Source organism: Cyprinodon tularosa, unplaced genomic scaffold (genome assembly GCF_016077235.1).
Source record: "Cyprinodon tularosa strain WSP-4 unplaced genomic scaffold, ASM1607723v1 ctg830, whole genome shotgun sequence".
NCBI classification, from domain to species: domain Eukaryota; kingdom Metazoa; phylum Chordata; class Actinopteri; order Cyprinodontiformes; family Cyprinodontidae; genus Cyprinodon; species Cyprinodon tularosa.
The window spans coordinates 165,653-184,008 of record NW_024039597.1 but is presented as its reverse complement, the minus strand read 5'-3'; the positions used below and the strand labels follow the sequence as shown (position 1 = coordinate 184,008).

General features: G+C 39.4%; 1 protein-coding gene across 3 annotated transcripts in view; it reads right to left on the bottom strand.

The window, feature by feature from the left end:
- The window catches only part of pax7a (paired box 7a), a 53,106-nt gene that overhangs the window by 18,823 nt on the left and 15,927 nt on the right, over positions 1–18,356 (bottom strand). For all 3 annotated transcript variants that reach the window (XM_038272457.1, XM_038272458.1, XM_038272459.1), the window contains 3 exons: positions 10,207–10,406; positions 1,498–1,663; positions 361–557 (listed from right to left, as the gene is read on the bottom strand). In XM_038272457.1, the coding sequence (XP_038128385.1) occupies positions 361–557; positions 1,498–1,663; positions 10,207–10,406 (563 nt within the window). The remainder of the gene's footprint in view (positions 1–360; positions 558–1,497; positions 1,664–10,206; positions 10,407–18,356) is intronic.

The window sequence follows — 18,356 nt, the reverse complement described above, 5'->3', positions numbered from 1 at the left end:
TCGGTGCAGGATTTAGATGTCCCAGGGAAGTAGAAAAACGCTGTTTGGAGCAGCTCGAGCACTTCTGGTTGCTATCAAGATGAATTTTAATTTGTTGATGTTAATCCAATTGTTTTACAAATGTAGCAATTTGGGGTAGCTAAAATAAATCCAGGGCTTTGGAAAGGCGAACATAAAAGCCCACACTGGCAGTTATTTTCGCTGAACATGCTGTTTCTGAATCTTAATTTCGGTGAAAAAAAATGCAATTACATATCCTTAGCCGAGAGAGGAGGAGGAAAGCTGGGGAATAAAGAACGTTATCAACACCTATGAGAGAACAAGACATGGCAGCAGGCCTTATAGGGCTGCTGGTCTGACCTGTGGGGAGAGCCCATTGCCAACAGGGTTCATGTGGTTGCTTGATGCTGAGGGGCTCATGAACGTATCGGAGTAGCTGGAGAAGCTGTGGCGATTGGACGACAAGCCGTAAGCGGAGCTGCTGTCAGCGCTCAGACCTCCCTGGTGCATGGAAGATGGTGGCAGGGGCTGGGGCCTGTGCAATGTGCTGCTGCCCTCTGATATGAACACACACACACAAAAAAACAAGATCAATAAGGCCCTGTTCCATAAAAACATGAATCTTTAGACATTTTCATAGATTTCATGGATAAATAAAAGTATTTAATAGATTAACATAAATAAGCAAAAAGTATTGTCAGGACCAAGAAACACTTTAGGTAGTTCGGAGATAAAGCCGTGTAAAAGAGTCAGCACACATACATTTTCCAAGCTTTGGATTTGTCACAGAGCTCAATTTAATTGATAATTTGAAAATAAAGAGACTTTGGCACAACAAACCTACTAACATAGCTGTTCAACTCAACTTGTGTATCTAAAGTTTTGGGCAGTAAGAATATTATTCAGAGAGGCAATCATGAGGCCCTTGATATCTCTGGAGGAGCTGTAGAGATCCACACCTCTTGGTGGGGCAGCAAACCTTTAGAAGGTTGAACCAAAACCTTCCGCCTAACCCTTTAGGCGGAAGGTTACTTATTACATCCAGAACCACAGGTCTAAAACTTAATAGTTGGTCCTGAACTTTTAGATATGAAACTGATTTCCCACTACAATCACATTTTTAGGTCATTAGCATTACTTTTTCATTAGGAGGTCATTCAAGCCTTAGATTTTTAAACTTAAAGCATTATGGGGCTGTATGTTTCCAGAATAATCTTTAAAAAATGTTTTCTTTAATAAAAAGTGTAAAGCCTCCACTTAACCCCTGCTTATAATGGAAAACTTATTTATTTTTGAGTGTAACAAAGATGTGATTATAAAGATAACTAGCAGCTGTATGCTTCTTATATGCAGCACATGATGCATGAAATGTATATGAAATATGGGGATGACATACCACAAATAAACACCACTAATGCAATTTTTACCTAAATTGGGTTAAAACAATTAAAGAGCATTCAGTATATTCTTGGATTACAGGCTGCATCAGTTACTTACCCTGCGATAGCGTAGTGCTGGGGTAGCTGGTCTCCGGCAACTGGTAGGTGGGTAGAGTTGGCATCCCTGTGGGTGGGAATCCTCCAGGAAGCAGATGGTTGAAGGCTGCTAACTGATTGGCGCCGGCCTGCTTGCGCCATCGAGCCCGCCTGTTGCTAAACCAGACCTGCAAGATGGATAAAAGTTGGTTAAAAAATAAGCTAATGTTTAGTGTACCATTGGAGTTCTGCCACCTGTGATCAACATTACAGAGTATGTAGTAGTAATGCTTCAGCTTCTTCATGGTCTGCATCCCTTTTTAGAGCTTGGTGGCCAAAGTCTGTTGTTCTTAAGTGGTTGTGATCTGTGTAAACAGGCAATCCTAAGCTTCCTTCAGAAGGGAGAAGTTGCTAAAAGGTCAGAGACAGGCCCCTAGTGTGCATTTGAGTTCTTAAGTATGCCTGAGATGCTAGGCCCCTTGGGTAAAGGCTGTTTGCTTCCAGGATATAACTAGTCTACAACAGGTTTATTTTTGCTGTGAAAGCAGACTTTAGAAGTAAAAAAAGTAGAACTCCAACAAAATGAGCAGCATCTCAATTTCACTTTTCTAAATGAAAGGGGTAGAAAATAGGGAGTCTTCAGAATGGCAAAGATTTACACATTTTAAAAAGGCTTCTGCTTCAACAAAACATGAATATAATCAGGCGCCTTTTGAAAAGAGCCAGCAACCTGTTCCATTTAGCCGAGACAAGGCCTGGGCTTCGCTGTGTGCTTGAAGGACATTGATCTATGCCTCGCACAGGCAATTCATCAGAGTTTAATACACTGTCAGCACAGTTCATCTACTGTTGTGTTTCAAACGGCCAACGCTATTGTGAGAGCACATGAAAGAGGGGGACAAAAGGCTCTCCGTACGCCACCGAGAACAGTGGACACAAAGAGGGGGCGTCCCTTTTAAACAGGTCTTAAAGAGGGACACTTTCAAGGGGACTTACACAGGGACGTACTCTGCATTCTGGGGGCCTGCCTATTTTTTGTGCACTCAAATATACATATAGACTTGTATTGGTCTACAAGGGATCTCAGTCTTGCAGAGATCTTAATTCAAATGTGGTTCTTTTTCCACACAGTTGTTGGTTTCACAAAGACTTTTACATGTTTAAACCAATTTACAAGGAAGGAGATAAGATGCAACAGGCGGTGACTATGTCAGCTCTCGAGAAAAGGCCAAATCTCAGGGTGTACAAGTAGAAAACCAACAGAAAACCTTTATCTCAAACACAACTGCCCTTAAAGACCGAGTCTGAATCTATTCAATCAGCTATTACAAAACAAATGCGAGTTGTAGCTCAGTCAAATTTCTGCTATTGGGATGTAGTGGAGCGTGCTCCAAGGTCTGCACTAAGCTTCATCTGGGCCAGACAAACAGCTGCCTGGCTCAAGGGTGGGAGGGGAGCTAACGGTCGGGGGTAGGGATTGAGGGAGGTGCACCCCCTTCTCTCCACACACTCCTGATCACCCCACCCAGTGGTGCCACTTCACCTTCGACCTCATCCTCTTACACCACCCCTTCTTTCATGCTCATTTTTACTTCCTTCCCTCTTTTGTCACCCAAGCTTAGGAAGGCAATGCCTTATCATGGCAGACACAAAAACACTAGAATGTTGAAGGTACTTTCCACTTTCAACATTTTATTATCAGTTTGTGCTTCACAATAAAGGATTTAATCAACCGTGTGTACCAATTCTTCTGAGAGTCTGCAGTATCCTACAGTACTGTAAAATGTATATTTGTTGCCTACTTTAGTATGCCTAAGTGTTTTGCACTAACTTCATGTCGTTTTGATGACAACCAATGATTGCATTTCTTTCTATCATTTATTTATAGATGCAAGAATAAAGTAAGTGTTGACCAGAAACTATAAAAAAAGAAAATAATATAGAAAGGGTCAGCAATAAAGTTGGAAGAAAATGTTATTAGCCTTTTTTTTTGGTAGCTGTATAAGTTTACAGCAAAGTTTGTTCTTTTGTTTTTTCTTGAGTCCACATATTAAGATAAACTGACAGCACAAAAAAGTAACAGTACCAAATTTAAAGTTGAAATAAGGAATCCATGAAGGGATAATACAACAGTCTGATTTTGGACCAAAGTAAGGAGTCTTCCTTATTGGGTTTTTGTGTGGTTGGTATACTCCAAGCTAATAAACAATTGTTTTTTTTTAGCACACAAAAGAGTTGTATAGAAAGGAATTACAAAACATTGGATACGTATGAATCGGGAAAGACATGATGTGAGCCAAAACCACTGCATGTCATGTAAGCTGTCACACAACTTGAAATATGTACAGTAAAATGAAACTTATTTATTGGAGTTTGAAACAGATTTGTATTAGCAACATTAATTTGATAAAACCAGACATTCTGCCAGCTCTGGTGAAAAGGAAGCACACAGCACATGCAGTGCATCCAGTCTAATATATGGGGGGAAACAGGGAACCATGTGGCAGAGACTGAGTGGCTTTTTCCAACAGTCATCAGACTCTCAGCACAGAAAGGGATAAACAAGTGCTCGAGTGGGCCTGTTCATGTGCCCATACCCTATCACCAGCATGCATATATTACCAGCCCATTCTTCTTGTACTTGCACACATCAGCTCTTGCACAGACTATGACACACAGCCTGAAGCCGAGGATTTGAGGCTGTGTGCTCTGGAACCTGATCACAAAGTCACCTTGGAACAGAAATTCTCCTCTACTTCCTCCAATCCGGTTTAATTCTCTGCAGCAGCACCGACAGCTGCAGAGCTTCCTCCGTGTTACCCCCATTTACCTACGAGTGTGGAGCCCGAAATTCACATGGATTTCATTTCGTCCTTATGTCATGAACTAAAAGCTTTCACAGCATATAGTGCTCTTAGACAGACTTGTATCGCTGGATCGTTGTAAGCCAGTTGAGCCAAAAGGGTAAAGGCGGTCTATCAAAAGTCAAGAAATAAAGGAGGAACAAAAAGAAACAGGAGAGTTGAGCTGCATCTGTGCATCGCTAAAATATTTATATCCCTGATCATTTAGTAATTTTACATTTGGAAATGTGACAGACTCACCAAGTAGTGCATAACTGTGAAGTGAAATGGAAAGGATATATCTAACATTTCCACCACTAAAAAATCTGTAAAACGTGATAAGCATGAAGCCCGAATTAGTCAATACTTTGCAAAATCACATTTTACTATGGCAATTGCTGCTGAATTCCTTGGAGGTTTGTTTGACCAGAATGCATGTCTAAAATCTAAAAATGTTTCCCTTCCATTTGGAAAATTGCTAAGGTCTCATTGGTAGGACCTCTGTCACATATCAGGTTATTCGGATGGGAAGAGGGTGTTCAATGGGATACATATGACCCAAAAAAGGTTTATTTGGGGCCTTGTGAACACAACCATCCACTGAAAATCGACAAAATGGATGAATACATTTATGATCCAAGAAGAATGAATACTTTTGCAAGGCACTGTTTGTGCAAAGTTTAAACCTAGAATCTGATAAATGATGAGATTTTTAGTGCAATGATGAAATTTGAGCGCTTGGTTCATAATAAGCTCAATATTGCTTCATCTCGCCTAATCTTTTTAGTCCTAGTCAAAGGAATTGATTCTGAGCGATTAAATATCTTTTTTTCCCCGGATGATCAGTGATAGCGAACACTCAACCAAACAATGTAAAGGCGTAACAGTGCACTGCAGAGAAAACCCACTGCGTTGTTTCCCTTAAACAGGATCATTCACATATGAGAATTGCCTGTTTACACATTCCTCCATGAATTCTTATACCAAAGACAAGTCCCGAATATGTGACGCCTTTCAGGAGCCAATTTGCAACATTCGGTTGATGAATACCAAGAGCCGACAGATAATGACAAAACAAAATGTGCTGCTGACTTCATACCCATAAAGAAGGAGAAGAGGTGATGCAACTGGCTTCAACAACACACCAAATCCTCTTCTGCTCATACCACGCAATATAACCCCCTCCTTCTCTTCTCGTGCCTCACATGTCCTCCTCCTCTTTCCTTTTCCTCTTTCTTCCCCTCTGATTCCCTCCCTGCTTGCCTTCCAGACTGGCACTATGCTAATTAAAGTAGCTAGGAGTGTGAATTTGTGAGGAGAGTGGGATTAGTTTGATAAGTATCAGGAGTACAGAAGCACTGTACCAAAGTCATTTAAATTCTAATAATAAGAAAGTGTTAGAACATTCACAGTGATGCATTGCAACAATTTCTTTCCGACAATCTACACAAATCCTATTTATTCCTTTATAAGTAGTAAACCCGCACTGGCGGGAATACAGTTGCCTGTTGGGTTTAGTTGCTACCACTCTGTACTATTCCCTTCACAGCTCTGAAACTTAACTGATAGCACCACCAGGAGGAAATATTAACATGGAATACCTTACACTTCCACTAACCTGCTTAAAACTACCTGCATAAAGATTTAAATACATTTAATGTACAGCTAAGGATTCTAGCACACAGCCACTTCCAGTCCTTTTCTGCAGGATCTCATTCAGAACAGCGTGAGTCACAGATAAAGAAAGAAACTTTTTACAAATTGATTTGCATGCTTCATAAAAAGCAGTGCTTATGCCTTATTAGATTAAACTAACTATAAAAGCTACACGGAGGATTTTTATTGGTAATGAAAGAGGACCTATGTGACAGATTTGGTAAAGTGAGCCGGCAGCAGCATGCTGAGATGATGAGCTCTGGCCGAGATGCAGGCGTCTGTCTCTTAAAAACTTCAGCCTAAATAGGAGGCAAATGCAATTTGCTTCATGTGTAAGAGCTGATTTACAGCGACCTACTGCCTATTGCCTCCACATCCCTCCCCTTCTTATTGCGTTCCCACCTGATCCATTGCTTGGCCACCATAAAACTGCTTTGTTTCCTGCCCCTGTTAAAACTGAGGGTTTATCAGAAGGAAAGTGGCAGAGCGCTCTGCATCTGCAGTGGATGCAGAGAAGGTGGACTTTGGCAGTGCCCCCTTCTACAGAGAGAGCCTGGAACTAATTGCTGGGAGATATGGATCACATCCCACAATTTGTTGGCCAGGATGATAAAACCATTGCACGGTTTGAGCTGGTAAAGGAGCACAGGGAAGTTAACTCAAAGAAGGAAGCAGGGCTGATCAAGATAGATGTTTGGAGGGTCATACAATGGCAGGTGAGGGCAGATGCCAGGCTGTTAGCTCTGTTTATGAGTTTATGTTTGGAGTCAGAGCTAAACCAAACTTTCATCACCGATAGGGAAATTCAGCTTGTAATTTACAACGAGGCTTTAACTGCCACGTGGGGACCACCTTGTTTACAGAGGTGTTAGCTTGATGGTTTACCTCTGCTCCCAACCTAAAAACTGTTTTCCACATTATCACCCTCCTAAAAGACAAACAGATACCAAAAAAACATGACAGCTCACACAAATCTGAGTTAAAATGTGAGTTTGTGGGACCCCCGCCTGTAACTTATCTCTTGGCCTCACACTGCGGCTGGTTTCTGGATGACATCTGGAAGATGCGTCATTGCAGCTGCGCTAGAGAGGCTTTGCACTCTGGCCAAAGGGTCGCTCTTCTCCTGGCCTATGAAGGGCCATTCGGGCTCCACCGTAGGAGCCCAGCTGGTGGACATCTTCTCATGTAAACTCATATTTCAGTGACAAACTTTCACACTATCAGCTGTCCGGTATTGGGGGTGGGGGGTAGGGAGCTGAATGTGCACATGTGAATTCAAGATTCACAGTTAATTTTAAGACTGGGATACTTTTAAAATAAATTCCAACAACGTGCTTAAACCGTATGTTTCTTAAAACATGCAGACTGTGGCACCACTTTCAGTATTATTTATTTTGGCTACCAGTACCCTTTTTCTCCCTAGCCTTCTCAGAAAATTGAGTTTAGATTGACCTTTAGAAACTTTCAAAGCCTTAAAGAATTAAATTATGAGGAAAACAGCATTAACAAATTACACCCCCCCCCCCCCGTCAAAATTCCTCAGCTTTTCACATGACATCATTTAAGTCTATTATCCAACAGCAAGGAGACAGAAGTAACTCCAACGGCTTTCTTCTCCAGCCCTCGTGTTTGGGCACTTCTTTATTACTTCTTCATGATGACTTCTTCATTTGCTTTTCCATAAATACTAATCCATCAATACAAAAAATAAATCTTGTAAGTGATGTGTTACAGTCCTAAATGGTGACTAAACAGAATGAGCCCAATGATGCATAGGGGTAGAAATCAAATTAGATTTGAGGACCTTTCATTTTTTATCCAAAATTAAGCTAATTCAACCAAAAGTTTAATTAATATTCCTATTAATTCATCCTTTTTTTTGTTGTTTTTTACCGATTTTAATGCACTACCTTTGCAACCAATGTTGTTGCTTAAACTGCAAGCTAGAAACATAAATTTCAGCATAACTGAGTGACTAATGTTAACGTTTCATGATTTATACATGGAGATCAAATCTGGAAAAGACAAAAAAATCTAAAAGTTTTCTTTTTTATTTCATTTTTAAGTGGTTTCTCAGAAAGGTCTTACAGTCAGAATACACACATTTACATGTATTTTTAAATATTCAAGTACATGTTTTGTTTTTGTGATCTGCATGGACCTGTAAAAATATTATTTCCATTTGTAAACCTGACTTGTGTCACAGTTCTTATGCTCTCAGAGGCTGAGATGGTTCCCTTGGTCCTAAGAGTCTGTTTAATTTTCTGAGGTAATGGGCTAGCTCTGTTTAACAATGATAAACTTATGAAAATGTTAAATATGAGCATAAGCATAAAACTGATAAAAAAAATTTTATTTAAACCCTCTGCTCTACTTTAGCAATATTGGGATTGCTTATGCCCTGGTCAATAAAAGGCAAAAATTAATGTAAGCTTCTAAAGTAATATTAGTCAATATTTATCTAAACTCTGCTGAAACTATTTGTTTTCCATCACTTAGTCAACTGCATGTCTTCCCTATTCAGAAGTAGTGTATATCTGTGCATGTTGGGGGGTTTGAAGATGGACAGTGGCATATGTGGAATCAGTTACCAACGCTGCGTGTTTGTGGTGTGATGAACACTAAGCATGCGGTGAGGAGTTTGGAGTTTTAGAATGAGTGTGAACCACTGGGGTAAGAGGAGAGGGGTGACCCAGACTTTTTTTTTTCTACTAGCAGATGATTGATTAATGTTGTTGTCGGGGCAAGGGGTCCCTAGAGAGGATGAAGAACTCTGTGTGATATGTTGAGGGTTTTACAAGCAGCGGCAAGCTTGAAAGTGATGGGATGAGATCCTGGCCAAAGGCCGAAATGAGAAATCCATCAGGAATGCATTCTCTTTCGCTCCTCTTCTACTTTTTTCTCCCTTCCCATCTTTGGAAGCACAGCTGCTGCTGTAACTCTACTGTACACATCTTCCTTCCATCTTGCACACAACTGTGGGGAGTTCAGGCTGTCAGAATGGGCTCCTTAGTCTAGGGTGTGAAATAAGGAAGCATTTCTGTCGAACCTCCTCAACATTAAGGATAATAAGCATGATAAAAAGGGAAACGTGTTCATGATGGATGAATATATTACGGCACATTGTAGAAGCATTCACACTCTTTGAGCCTTTTTTAACATTTTGTGAAGTCACAATTCTAAACTTCAACACATATTTTTTTAGGATATGCGATAGACCAACATAAACAGATTTTGTTTAGCCAAAAAACTTGTTTGGGCTGATAAAACATGCAAATGTAAGCCAAAACAAGTTTTTGGGCTACTAAATAAAACTTTGAACTTAACGCTAATTCTGACATTTTTAATAGAAAAAGCTTCCTGGATGGTAAACGAAACGTCTTCAAACTTGAAAATAAAGTACAGTGGATTGTGTTTTTTAACTTTTTTGGAATGACAATGACCTGGATGACTGAGATTCTTTACCAGCTACATAAATAGATATATATAAAAGTAAAGTAGCAGCAAAGTAATGTCAAATGTTTTACAGGAAATATTCTAATCTGAGACACCTGGCACCTTTACAGTGACACACTTATATCCAGAGTACAATATTATCTTAATAATATGTGTAATTTTTAATCTCATATAAAAAAAAGCCATTTCTTTTATGAGTGTCCCAACGCAGAAACCAGAGGTTATAAATTAATATCCCACAGTTCAATCAATTATCTGAAAAAAGAGTATTAAGATCAAAACCCACAAAGACATGGTCTCACAGCTATACTGATAGGCTGGGCTTAGGTGTAGCTGAAGTGCTGATTTTCCTGTTCGACAACAGGGAAAATCATGAATTCTCCTTCCATTTATCAATGTGGTGTTTTGTTGGTAGATCACATTTAATCTCAATAGAAATGCATGGAAAAGTATGGTTGTAATCTGAACCAAAGAAAGGTAAGGTAATGCAGAAAAAAAATTAACTGTGCTGTCTTGATTTAATAAGAGGAACAAGGTTTGGTTTAAAAAGAAAGATGATATCTTTGTTTTGCAATATTCAATTCTTCTGTAGGAAATGGTCCTTTAAAGGCTTTAGAAGTTATTATACCAAGCTACAAAAGTAAAAAACAAAAGTCCTATTTAAAATAAGGCAAAGCCCATTCAGAACATTGGGATGGAAAGGCCATTCTTTATGAGCTCTACCAACTTCTTTAGCTTTGAATAATGTTTAATTGAGTACGGCTCACTGGTCTCACCTGTACTCTAGCTTCTGTGAGTTTGGTCCTCTGAGCCAGCTCCTCCCGGGTGTAGATATCAGGGTAATGTGTTCTTTCAAAAGCCTTCTCCAGCTCCTCCAGCTGCTCTGCTGTGAAGGTTGTGCGGCTGCGCCTCTGCTTCCTCTTCAGTGGCAAATCTGGCTCTGAATCAACATCCGAGCCATCGTCTGTGCGGTTACCTGATGTGAAGGGGAAACATAATGAGAATCTAGTCATGGGGCCTTTGGGAGCATTAGCTGTTTGTAGAAAATAACAGCGTTATCTGCATTCTAAAAAAGGCCTCTTTTGTCGCTCATGAGTGCAGGGCTTGCATCAGAGAGGATTCAAGTGACAGCTACTTTTCTTTCCATACACAACTGGGAGAATATTATCTTAATCTGTGGATATTTATTTAATATAGCAGAGGCCCTGATATGCAATCCTGCCCGTGAAGAGGGGCCCCAGAGGCTGTGAAGGCAGAGAGCTGAGGGGGAGAGGGCTGCCAATGGGTAGTGGGGTTAATCTGTAGAGGCCACCTTGCTGCTCCTTACCCTGCTTTTCTCTGTCATTGGCCCAGGGCACATTGCTCATACACAGCTCAGCCAAAGTGCATAAAATAGAGCACAATATCGCACCAAAACCATTCATCCCCATGTGTTTCCACCTGCTGTCATTGCATGAATTAAAGCATTTTCTACATTACTTTTTCTGCATTCAACTAAGCTGAATTTTTGCTCGAGGAACACAGATACAGCACAAAGCTGTACAATCCGGGCCGACAGGGACATTTTTTGACAGCAAATACGCATTACCATTGCACATTACCATTATAACTGAATTTAGAAAATTGCATCATTTTCACCTCCTCTGCATGTCTATTCAAACTACATGGCCCTTTTCATTTCATGTCATAAAATTCTTATTTTCATAATTTCCTCATTGAGTCATTGACAAGGCAGAGTGATGTGCCAGTTGCTCCAGGCCTAGTTGGATTGCATCATGCACAGTCCAGAAAGTGTGGGAGAAGGGAAAATAAAGAAAGATGTTAAAGAAAAGGGTGTGTGAAGAGATTTCGGTTTCTGACAGAGGCCCTTTGCCATCCGGTTGCAGAGAAAATGCACACCTGACTCTGGCTCTTTGTTGAAGCTCACTCCAGTCAAATGTTTCGGTATAAGTGGACAAGAGAACACTCAAACCTCGCCTCCAAATAACAACTGTGAGAACAAAAGAGCAACAGAGCTGGCAGAGTCTCAAGGCCAGCTACAGAGTTTAATTAAACAAGGAATTATAGGATTATATAGAGACTGTCATTACTGGCCACTCCACTAGTCTTCTGCGAACATTTTTTGTCCCCCTGAGCTGGTGCTCGACGATTCCTTGCGGATTACATGTGGCTGCAGGACATGAGGCCGCATTCATTAAATCAATTCTTCAGTCTTATCCTTTTTAATAAAGATTGATTCTTGGAGCAGAAGCTGGCTTGGGCCGTAGAAGACCCTTGAACATACAAAGTTGAATATGTACATACAGCACATATCCCTTTGTTGGTTTTCATGAGGATGCGAGTATCCATTTGCTCTGTAACTCGCCATAACGACACTCAAGAGCAGCACAGCAGTCTGCGGATCACTTTGCAAAGTCACCTCTATGTCCCCCATGGGGAGACGTCGGGGTCAGAGTCACATGCTCAGAGGGGTTCTGAGCGAGACGCCAAAGTCCTCTCCTCATATCATATCTTTTCTTTGTTTTTTCCTTTGTTGCTAATGGTTTCCCAAACGCTCAACAAAGTTTGCAGTTTACATAATATTAAAATTTAAAGCCACAGAGATTCCGTGACAACACTCATAGCATATTTCATGTTCAGCGAGTTGGGATGATTCATTTTTTGTATTTGCTACCATTTTGTAAATCTTAATGTATAGGATTTTTTTTTTTTCGTTTTTATGCACAACTATACATACATTTTTAACCTATCCTACTCAGTTGCACAAGCAGTATGCCATTTTTAATAATTGTAAAGTATTTTATCTTGCTGTAATAGTATTATTTGTTGCTGAATCACCAACATTTCCTCACTGTGGGAGGATAAAGGATTAATCTATTCTATCCTTCTATTCTCTATGCCAAAATAATAAGAGATTGAAATAATTTAGGATATGTTTACATTTCTTTTCTCAGATTTATGAGTTTACACACATCACAAGACCTATGCATCCAGTCAGTTTAAGAAAGCCCATATGATGATGGTGCCACGGCTTTGTAACATTCTTAACTTAATCACTGAAACCATTCCTGCCAATATGGACTAAATGGCCACTCAGAGAAGAAGGAGTTATTAATTAAAGAAAAAATGTACTTAAAGACAATGACCTTAATTTTGAAACCTGTTCTGTTGTGTGAAATGAAACTTAAAGTGTTAGCCCCTCTCTTAAGTAGAGTGATCAAAGTCTGATGCTGTAAGACCCTAAAGAAGTAACATTATGTGAAAATAGAAAAGTTATGGTTCAAGACATCAGTCAGGATTGAACAAAACTAAGTCAAACAGATGGATGATGTCTCTAAGCAGCCATCAAACTAGTAAAAAATTGGCTTTAGGATATAAAACCTCAATGTCTCAGAGTGGCCATTGTTAAAGCCACCTTTACAATGTCAATAAATTAGAGAGTCTATAATCTTGTTTCAGTTACAGCAATTTTGTCCAGAGGAGTGAGTCAGAATACCAACAAACCATGGTGAGAAACTTGGGACGCTAGACATAATGTCAGCAGAAGCCATAGAAAAAAAATTCAATTCAATACTGTTGTACATTGTGAAAACAGCTAAATGTGAAAAAGAAAAAAAAAAGAAAAATAAATAAAGATTCAAAAGAATCCCCCTATTATTACTCTGGTATTTCTGAGATAAAACTTACTTAGATACACTCAAACGATCTAAAACAGAAAGCATTCAATTTGGTTTAGTTTCAATCAGTAAGGAAATATGTTTCTTTATATACGGTGTATTTCAACATGTGACTTCAACTGCATTGTGATTGACAAACCTCAGTAGACTATGGTTTGTATTGCAGCTTTTTAATACCCTACCCATCTGTTGTTATACATGAACCAGAAGCGCAGGGTCAACAGTGCTGCTGTTGATGAGTGAGGGAGAATGGATCACTTTGTTTGAGGCCAAATGGGACCAAGACTTTATCTCATCTGTATGCCGCTTAAATTTACTGAGCAAAGGACAGAACATATCCTGACACATGGCTGCTTTATGCGTCATTTCTAAAAACAATCTGAGACAGAGGCACCAGTGAGGATAACCCCTTTTGGGTTGTTTTATGCAAAATAGGGGCTAAATAAATAGATAAAATAGCACCCTGCAGGACTGTTCAGGTCAATTCTTTAACAGCACAACAGTAAACTCTGATTAGACCTTTGCATAATACAACTGCTTTAATTTCCATTCAAAGGTTCATGAGATATCGGTAAACCACTCATGTCCTGTCTCATTAGTTATTGTCCAATTAGAATCTCATTATTCAGCATCCAGTGGGCATGATTAGTGCCATGTACCCTGCTCCAGGGGCCCTCCAAGGTTTTACCTTAATAGTGATTTAGAATTGTGGCCATCATGAATAGGAATGAATCAGGTTTATTGTCAAGGTAAAAGCCTGATTAGGCCTGGAAAGAATTGTGGGGTTAGTGAAACCTAAATGCCCCGAGTCCGCATTACACTACATATTCTTCAATATATTCTTTTCTATTAGTCTAGATGGTTTTGTTTGAATGAGCATAGTGATCTATTTTAAGCTTCTCAAACCATCTTCACAAGGTGTTTTATTTTGTTTTGAGGTTAAAGGGGCACGGTCACGTTTTCTTAAAAAGTGTTTAAATCTATACCTCAGTAGCTCGCTCAGGTTTTTCCTAAAGGTTACTGTGTCCTGCTAGTGTATTTTTTTATGTTTTTGTTTTAAACACTGTTTTTGCACAATTTTTTTAGTTATACTGAGTCCATCTCTATCTTGAATACTATGATGGTAGGACCTTCAGGCCTCTAGAAATCTTTGTTTGAGTATAAACCAGACTTAAACATATCCTAAGCCTGATTTCTTAGCATCTTTGCCATTTTTTTATGATTGTGACTAATTAATTTTAGTAAAGTAATGACAGTTTTTTTTTTTTTTTTTTTTTTGCTTATGCACTGCACATTGAAAGGACAAGGGCAGCTTCCTTATTTTGATTGATTGACATCCAGGATGGGGAACCACATCATTCACGATATCATATTCTTAAATTGTATTTTGTATATGTACAAATCCATGCTTGATTGATGGATTTAACATAGTTTCATCAGGTGAAATAGCCATTAAAATACTAAAAAAATAGCACCCCCCCCCAAAAAAACAAAAACAAAAATAGAAAACAGAGAAAGACTAAGAAGAACTTTGTTTAGCTTCTGGAGATGTTTCACAACCTTTTACAGTTAGTTTGAAATATGTTCCAGATGTGATAAGCTTTTCTTTCTCTGCTTCATTTCCTTTGGGCATTAAAATTTTGGAAAACAACGCGCCTGCTCAGAATCACAATGCCCTAAACACACCCAGCACAGATCACTCTGCCTCTCCAGGTTTAACCAAGTGCCACATATTTATAAAGAATCATAGCCATTTTGAGACAAGACATACTTCATCAAATTTTCTATAAAAATACGAAATACGGGTACAAGAAACATTTTATGAAACGGATATATGCGTTTTAGATCTTTATGCTGCACTGCCTATTTTTTTAAGGTGATCTGTGAGAGCATGAAGAAACAAACCATAAAATGCACACTGGGGAAAAGAAATCTAAATGTTCACGCTGGACCAACAAAAACATTTGGTTAACCGTTTTTAATTGGCGTGAAAGTGTTGGATACTCCAAATGAACTCTGGAGATGTGAGGAAGCACATTAGATCACTTCACCCTGCTGTGACTGTGCTTTAATGATGCTTTAATTCTCAACAGACCTTTCGGATAAAACACAGCTTGTCCTCTTGAAAGACTTGAACTGCTAGTTAATAGTTTGAAGGTTGCTGTGAGGTTTAAAGGCTTTTCTTGCCCCTGATGCTCCTCTCCTGACCTTTCAGACAGACCTCAAGCAGATGGGATCCTCATCACATTTTTTTTTTCTTCAAAACCAGTCATCATGTGCATTGCGTGAAGCCTGCTATCCTTACCATCACCTCCCTTCAAGCCCTTAGAATCCTCTTCCTCACCTCTCTCCCCATGCTTGTGAGCTAATGCCAATTAAACGGACAGCTGTCCACTTAAAGTGGCAAATTACTAAGCGATCTGTTAGGTTACAAGTTTATGATGGGTAACAACACCAATAAACATAAAGCCAGTGACATAAAGAGAGACAAATTTGCTGGCACCCCTGATAAAGTGAAGAGACCTGAAAAATATTAGCCTTTCCCTGCAAGAGCATGATTTTATGCAAAACTTATTGGAAATAATTTGTAATTTCCTTTGAGGAGATATCCAATGTTTTTAACAAAAACACATTCAATTGTTGGTAGCCTGAAAAGGCCTTTGTAATAAATGGAACCAGATCAAAAAAAAATCTATATTTAACATCCCATGTCCTTCCCTGGGGTATACAGTGACAGAAGTCAGTTTATTTAGCTACCAGACTGGCGGAGGAACTGAGTTATGTTGTCACAATGCACAATTAGGAGGATCACTCTTGGAGGCGTACAGCAAAGAGTGGGTTCTTACAGTAACGAGTCTCCATCACAAACATGACTGTGGATTTGTTCTAAAACATACAATGCAATGTGGAAAAACACCTGATGTCAACTGTTTGGTATGGAGGAGGCCTCTCAGGCTGTGGGACTTGTGTTAGTCTTTCAAAGATTCAGAGACCCTTGTTATAGCATCTTAAACCTTTTAAAATGTCAGAGAGCTTTAAATAGTGGATGTTACTCTCTGCCACAAAAATACAACTTGGTCATCATCAGGCAGTACGATCCGAGAAAAGAAAAAAAAAGTTAAAATGCACATAGAATTGGCTAACCAGTCACAAAATGGTATACACTGCCCTGTTTGCAAAAGATGTATTATGTAGGAAATATGCAGAAAAGGTGCAAGGTGCTGATTGTACAATTAATTAAAAATATTATGTAGAGCTCTGTGTCCCCCCCCCCCTGAACAAATCACATTTTAAATTGTGTTTTATTTTAGTGTGAGACTTTAGGCTGACTAATGCCATAAAATATGCATTTTTTTAGTCCATGGATATTTGCAAATCTTTACTGGGGTGGTCAAAGGATGATAAAATGTTTACTTCAACTAGTAACTAGTACAACTAGTTACAAGTTAATTGTTTTTCCTTTTTAAAAAACCAACGTTGAAAACTAAAATCTCCAAATTCTAATCTGTATTATAAAAGAATATGTAAAATAATGACATTCTTTTTATAAATCAATGAATAATAAGTCTTTACAATGCAAAAAAGAAAAACTAGTTTAAAAGTGACAAAGAAGTTTTTTTTTTTTTAGCAGTGCAGGTGCCCTGAATCACTCATCTCAGCCTCACCTGTGCAGCCAAAGCCTGAGGTAAATTGGCATCCCTCCTCATAGCCTTTCTCTGATATCACAACACATGGCCTCAATATCAGCCATACCTTTGCAAACTCTCCAAGACAGAGGGACAAAAACAGACAGGGCTTTGGCAGTGCAGCATTAGCTCATAATGGCTCATTTTGAAAAGCATATTAGTTCCAGCATAATTACAATCGGGCCTCACGCTCTGTGTTTTGCAGGCATTCACAGGACCGGCTTCTGAGTACCGAGTCACACCAGTTGACTGTGACTGACAGCAGATTTGGTTAAAAATGCTGTTTTTTCCTCCCTCTTTTTTTCCCACAGGACAAAAATAACACCATGTCTTTTCTCCCTGTTTGTGTTGACTTGTTTATTTTGTGCCTACCTTTTGTCGTACTTGATGCCTGCAATTATACTTTTTGTCAGTCAGAGGGGGTGAATATCAAAAGGCCTAATTATGCAAACAGGCCCGCGATAAGAGGCATCTGCTTCAGATGGGATCTGCTATCTCTGACATGCATCTGTCTCTGCGCTGTCTTCTGTGCTCCAGGCCTGCATATAAACAGCCCTGCCTGTCCCCAGGACAGCATGCGATTCAACCACCAACACTGGAGTTGAAGGGATGTAGCTTAGTTGGGAGGGGGGCGTGCAGGAACATCAAATAACTAACAACTTCTCAATTTGCATTTTTGTGAGAATGGTGCGGCATCTCTGTTCAACGCACTTGCCTGTTCATCCTGAAGGGGTTGCCAATTTAAAGGAGGAATGCGATTCAAGGCATTTACCAAGGGATGTATGAGATAGGACCCTTGTGTGAAAACAAGATAGACGAGAGCGATAAGTGGAAGGGTTTAAGGAAAGATTGTTTTGGAATAATCTTTTCCTGTGGATATCTCCACACAAGAGAACAAAAGAATCATGAAAACTCCAAAAGTCATCACAGAGTCAGCTCAGTTTGAGCTTATTTAGAAATATTAGATTAAAATATTGAGTTTACTTAGTCTGGGTAAAAGCTTGATGCCTTTGACCTTCTCCCAATCATAATTTGACATTTAACTGAAATTGAATCTGGGTGCGATGTGCTCCCGTATGTTACAACTCCACCGTCTATCTAAAATAAAATCATTTTCCACTCACATCTATGGACAGTTGTCCTTGGTTTCAGTTTTATCTCATGCTCATGTCAATGACGGTTTTATAACAGGTGGCTGAAGGCAAAGGGAACTTCTGCTAAGATCCATTTATTTTAAATGTTTGAAAACATGCAAGTTTTGGATGAAAATGTACACACGTTTCAAGCAAGTTTCATCCACCTGAGAAATCAGTTTTTAGAGTAAACGTGTAAAGTCTGACAGCCAGAGTGGGAATCTTGGGCTCTCATGTGTCCACATTCCTCAGGAAAATTCCAACACTTTTCTTCGCTTGTCTCTCTGACAGAATCACACACACACAAAAAAATCGCGGGCTTGAAAAAGAGAGGAAAAGGCAAGGGAGGAAGAAAGATGGGAGGCTGTATAATCTTTGGCTCTCACAACAAACAATTAGGCCTCTTCTCTCTGTTTGAGGTTGGGGGGTG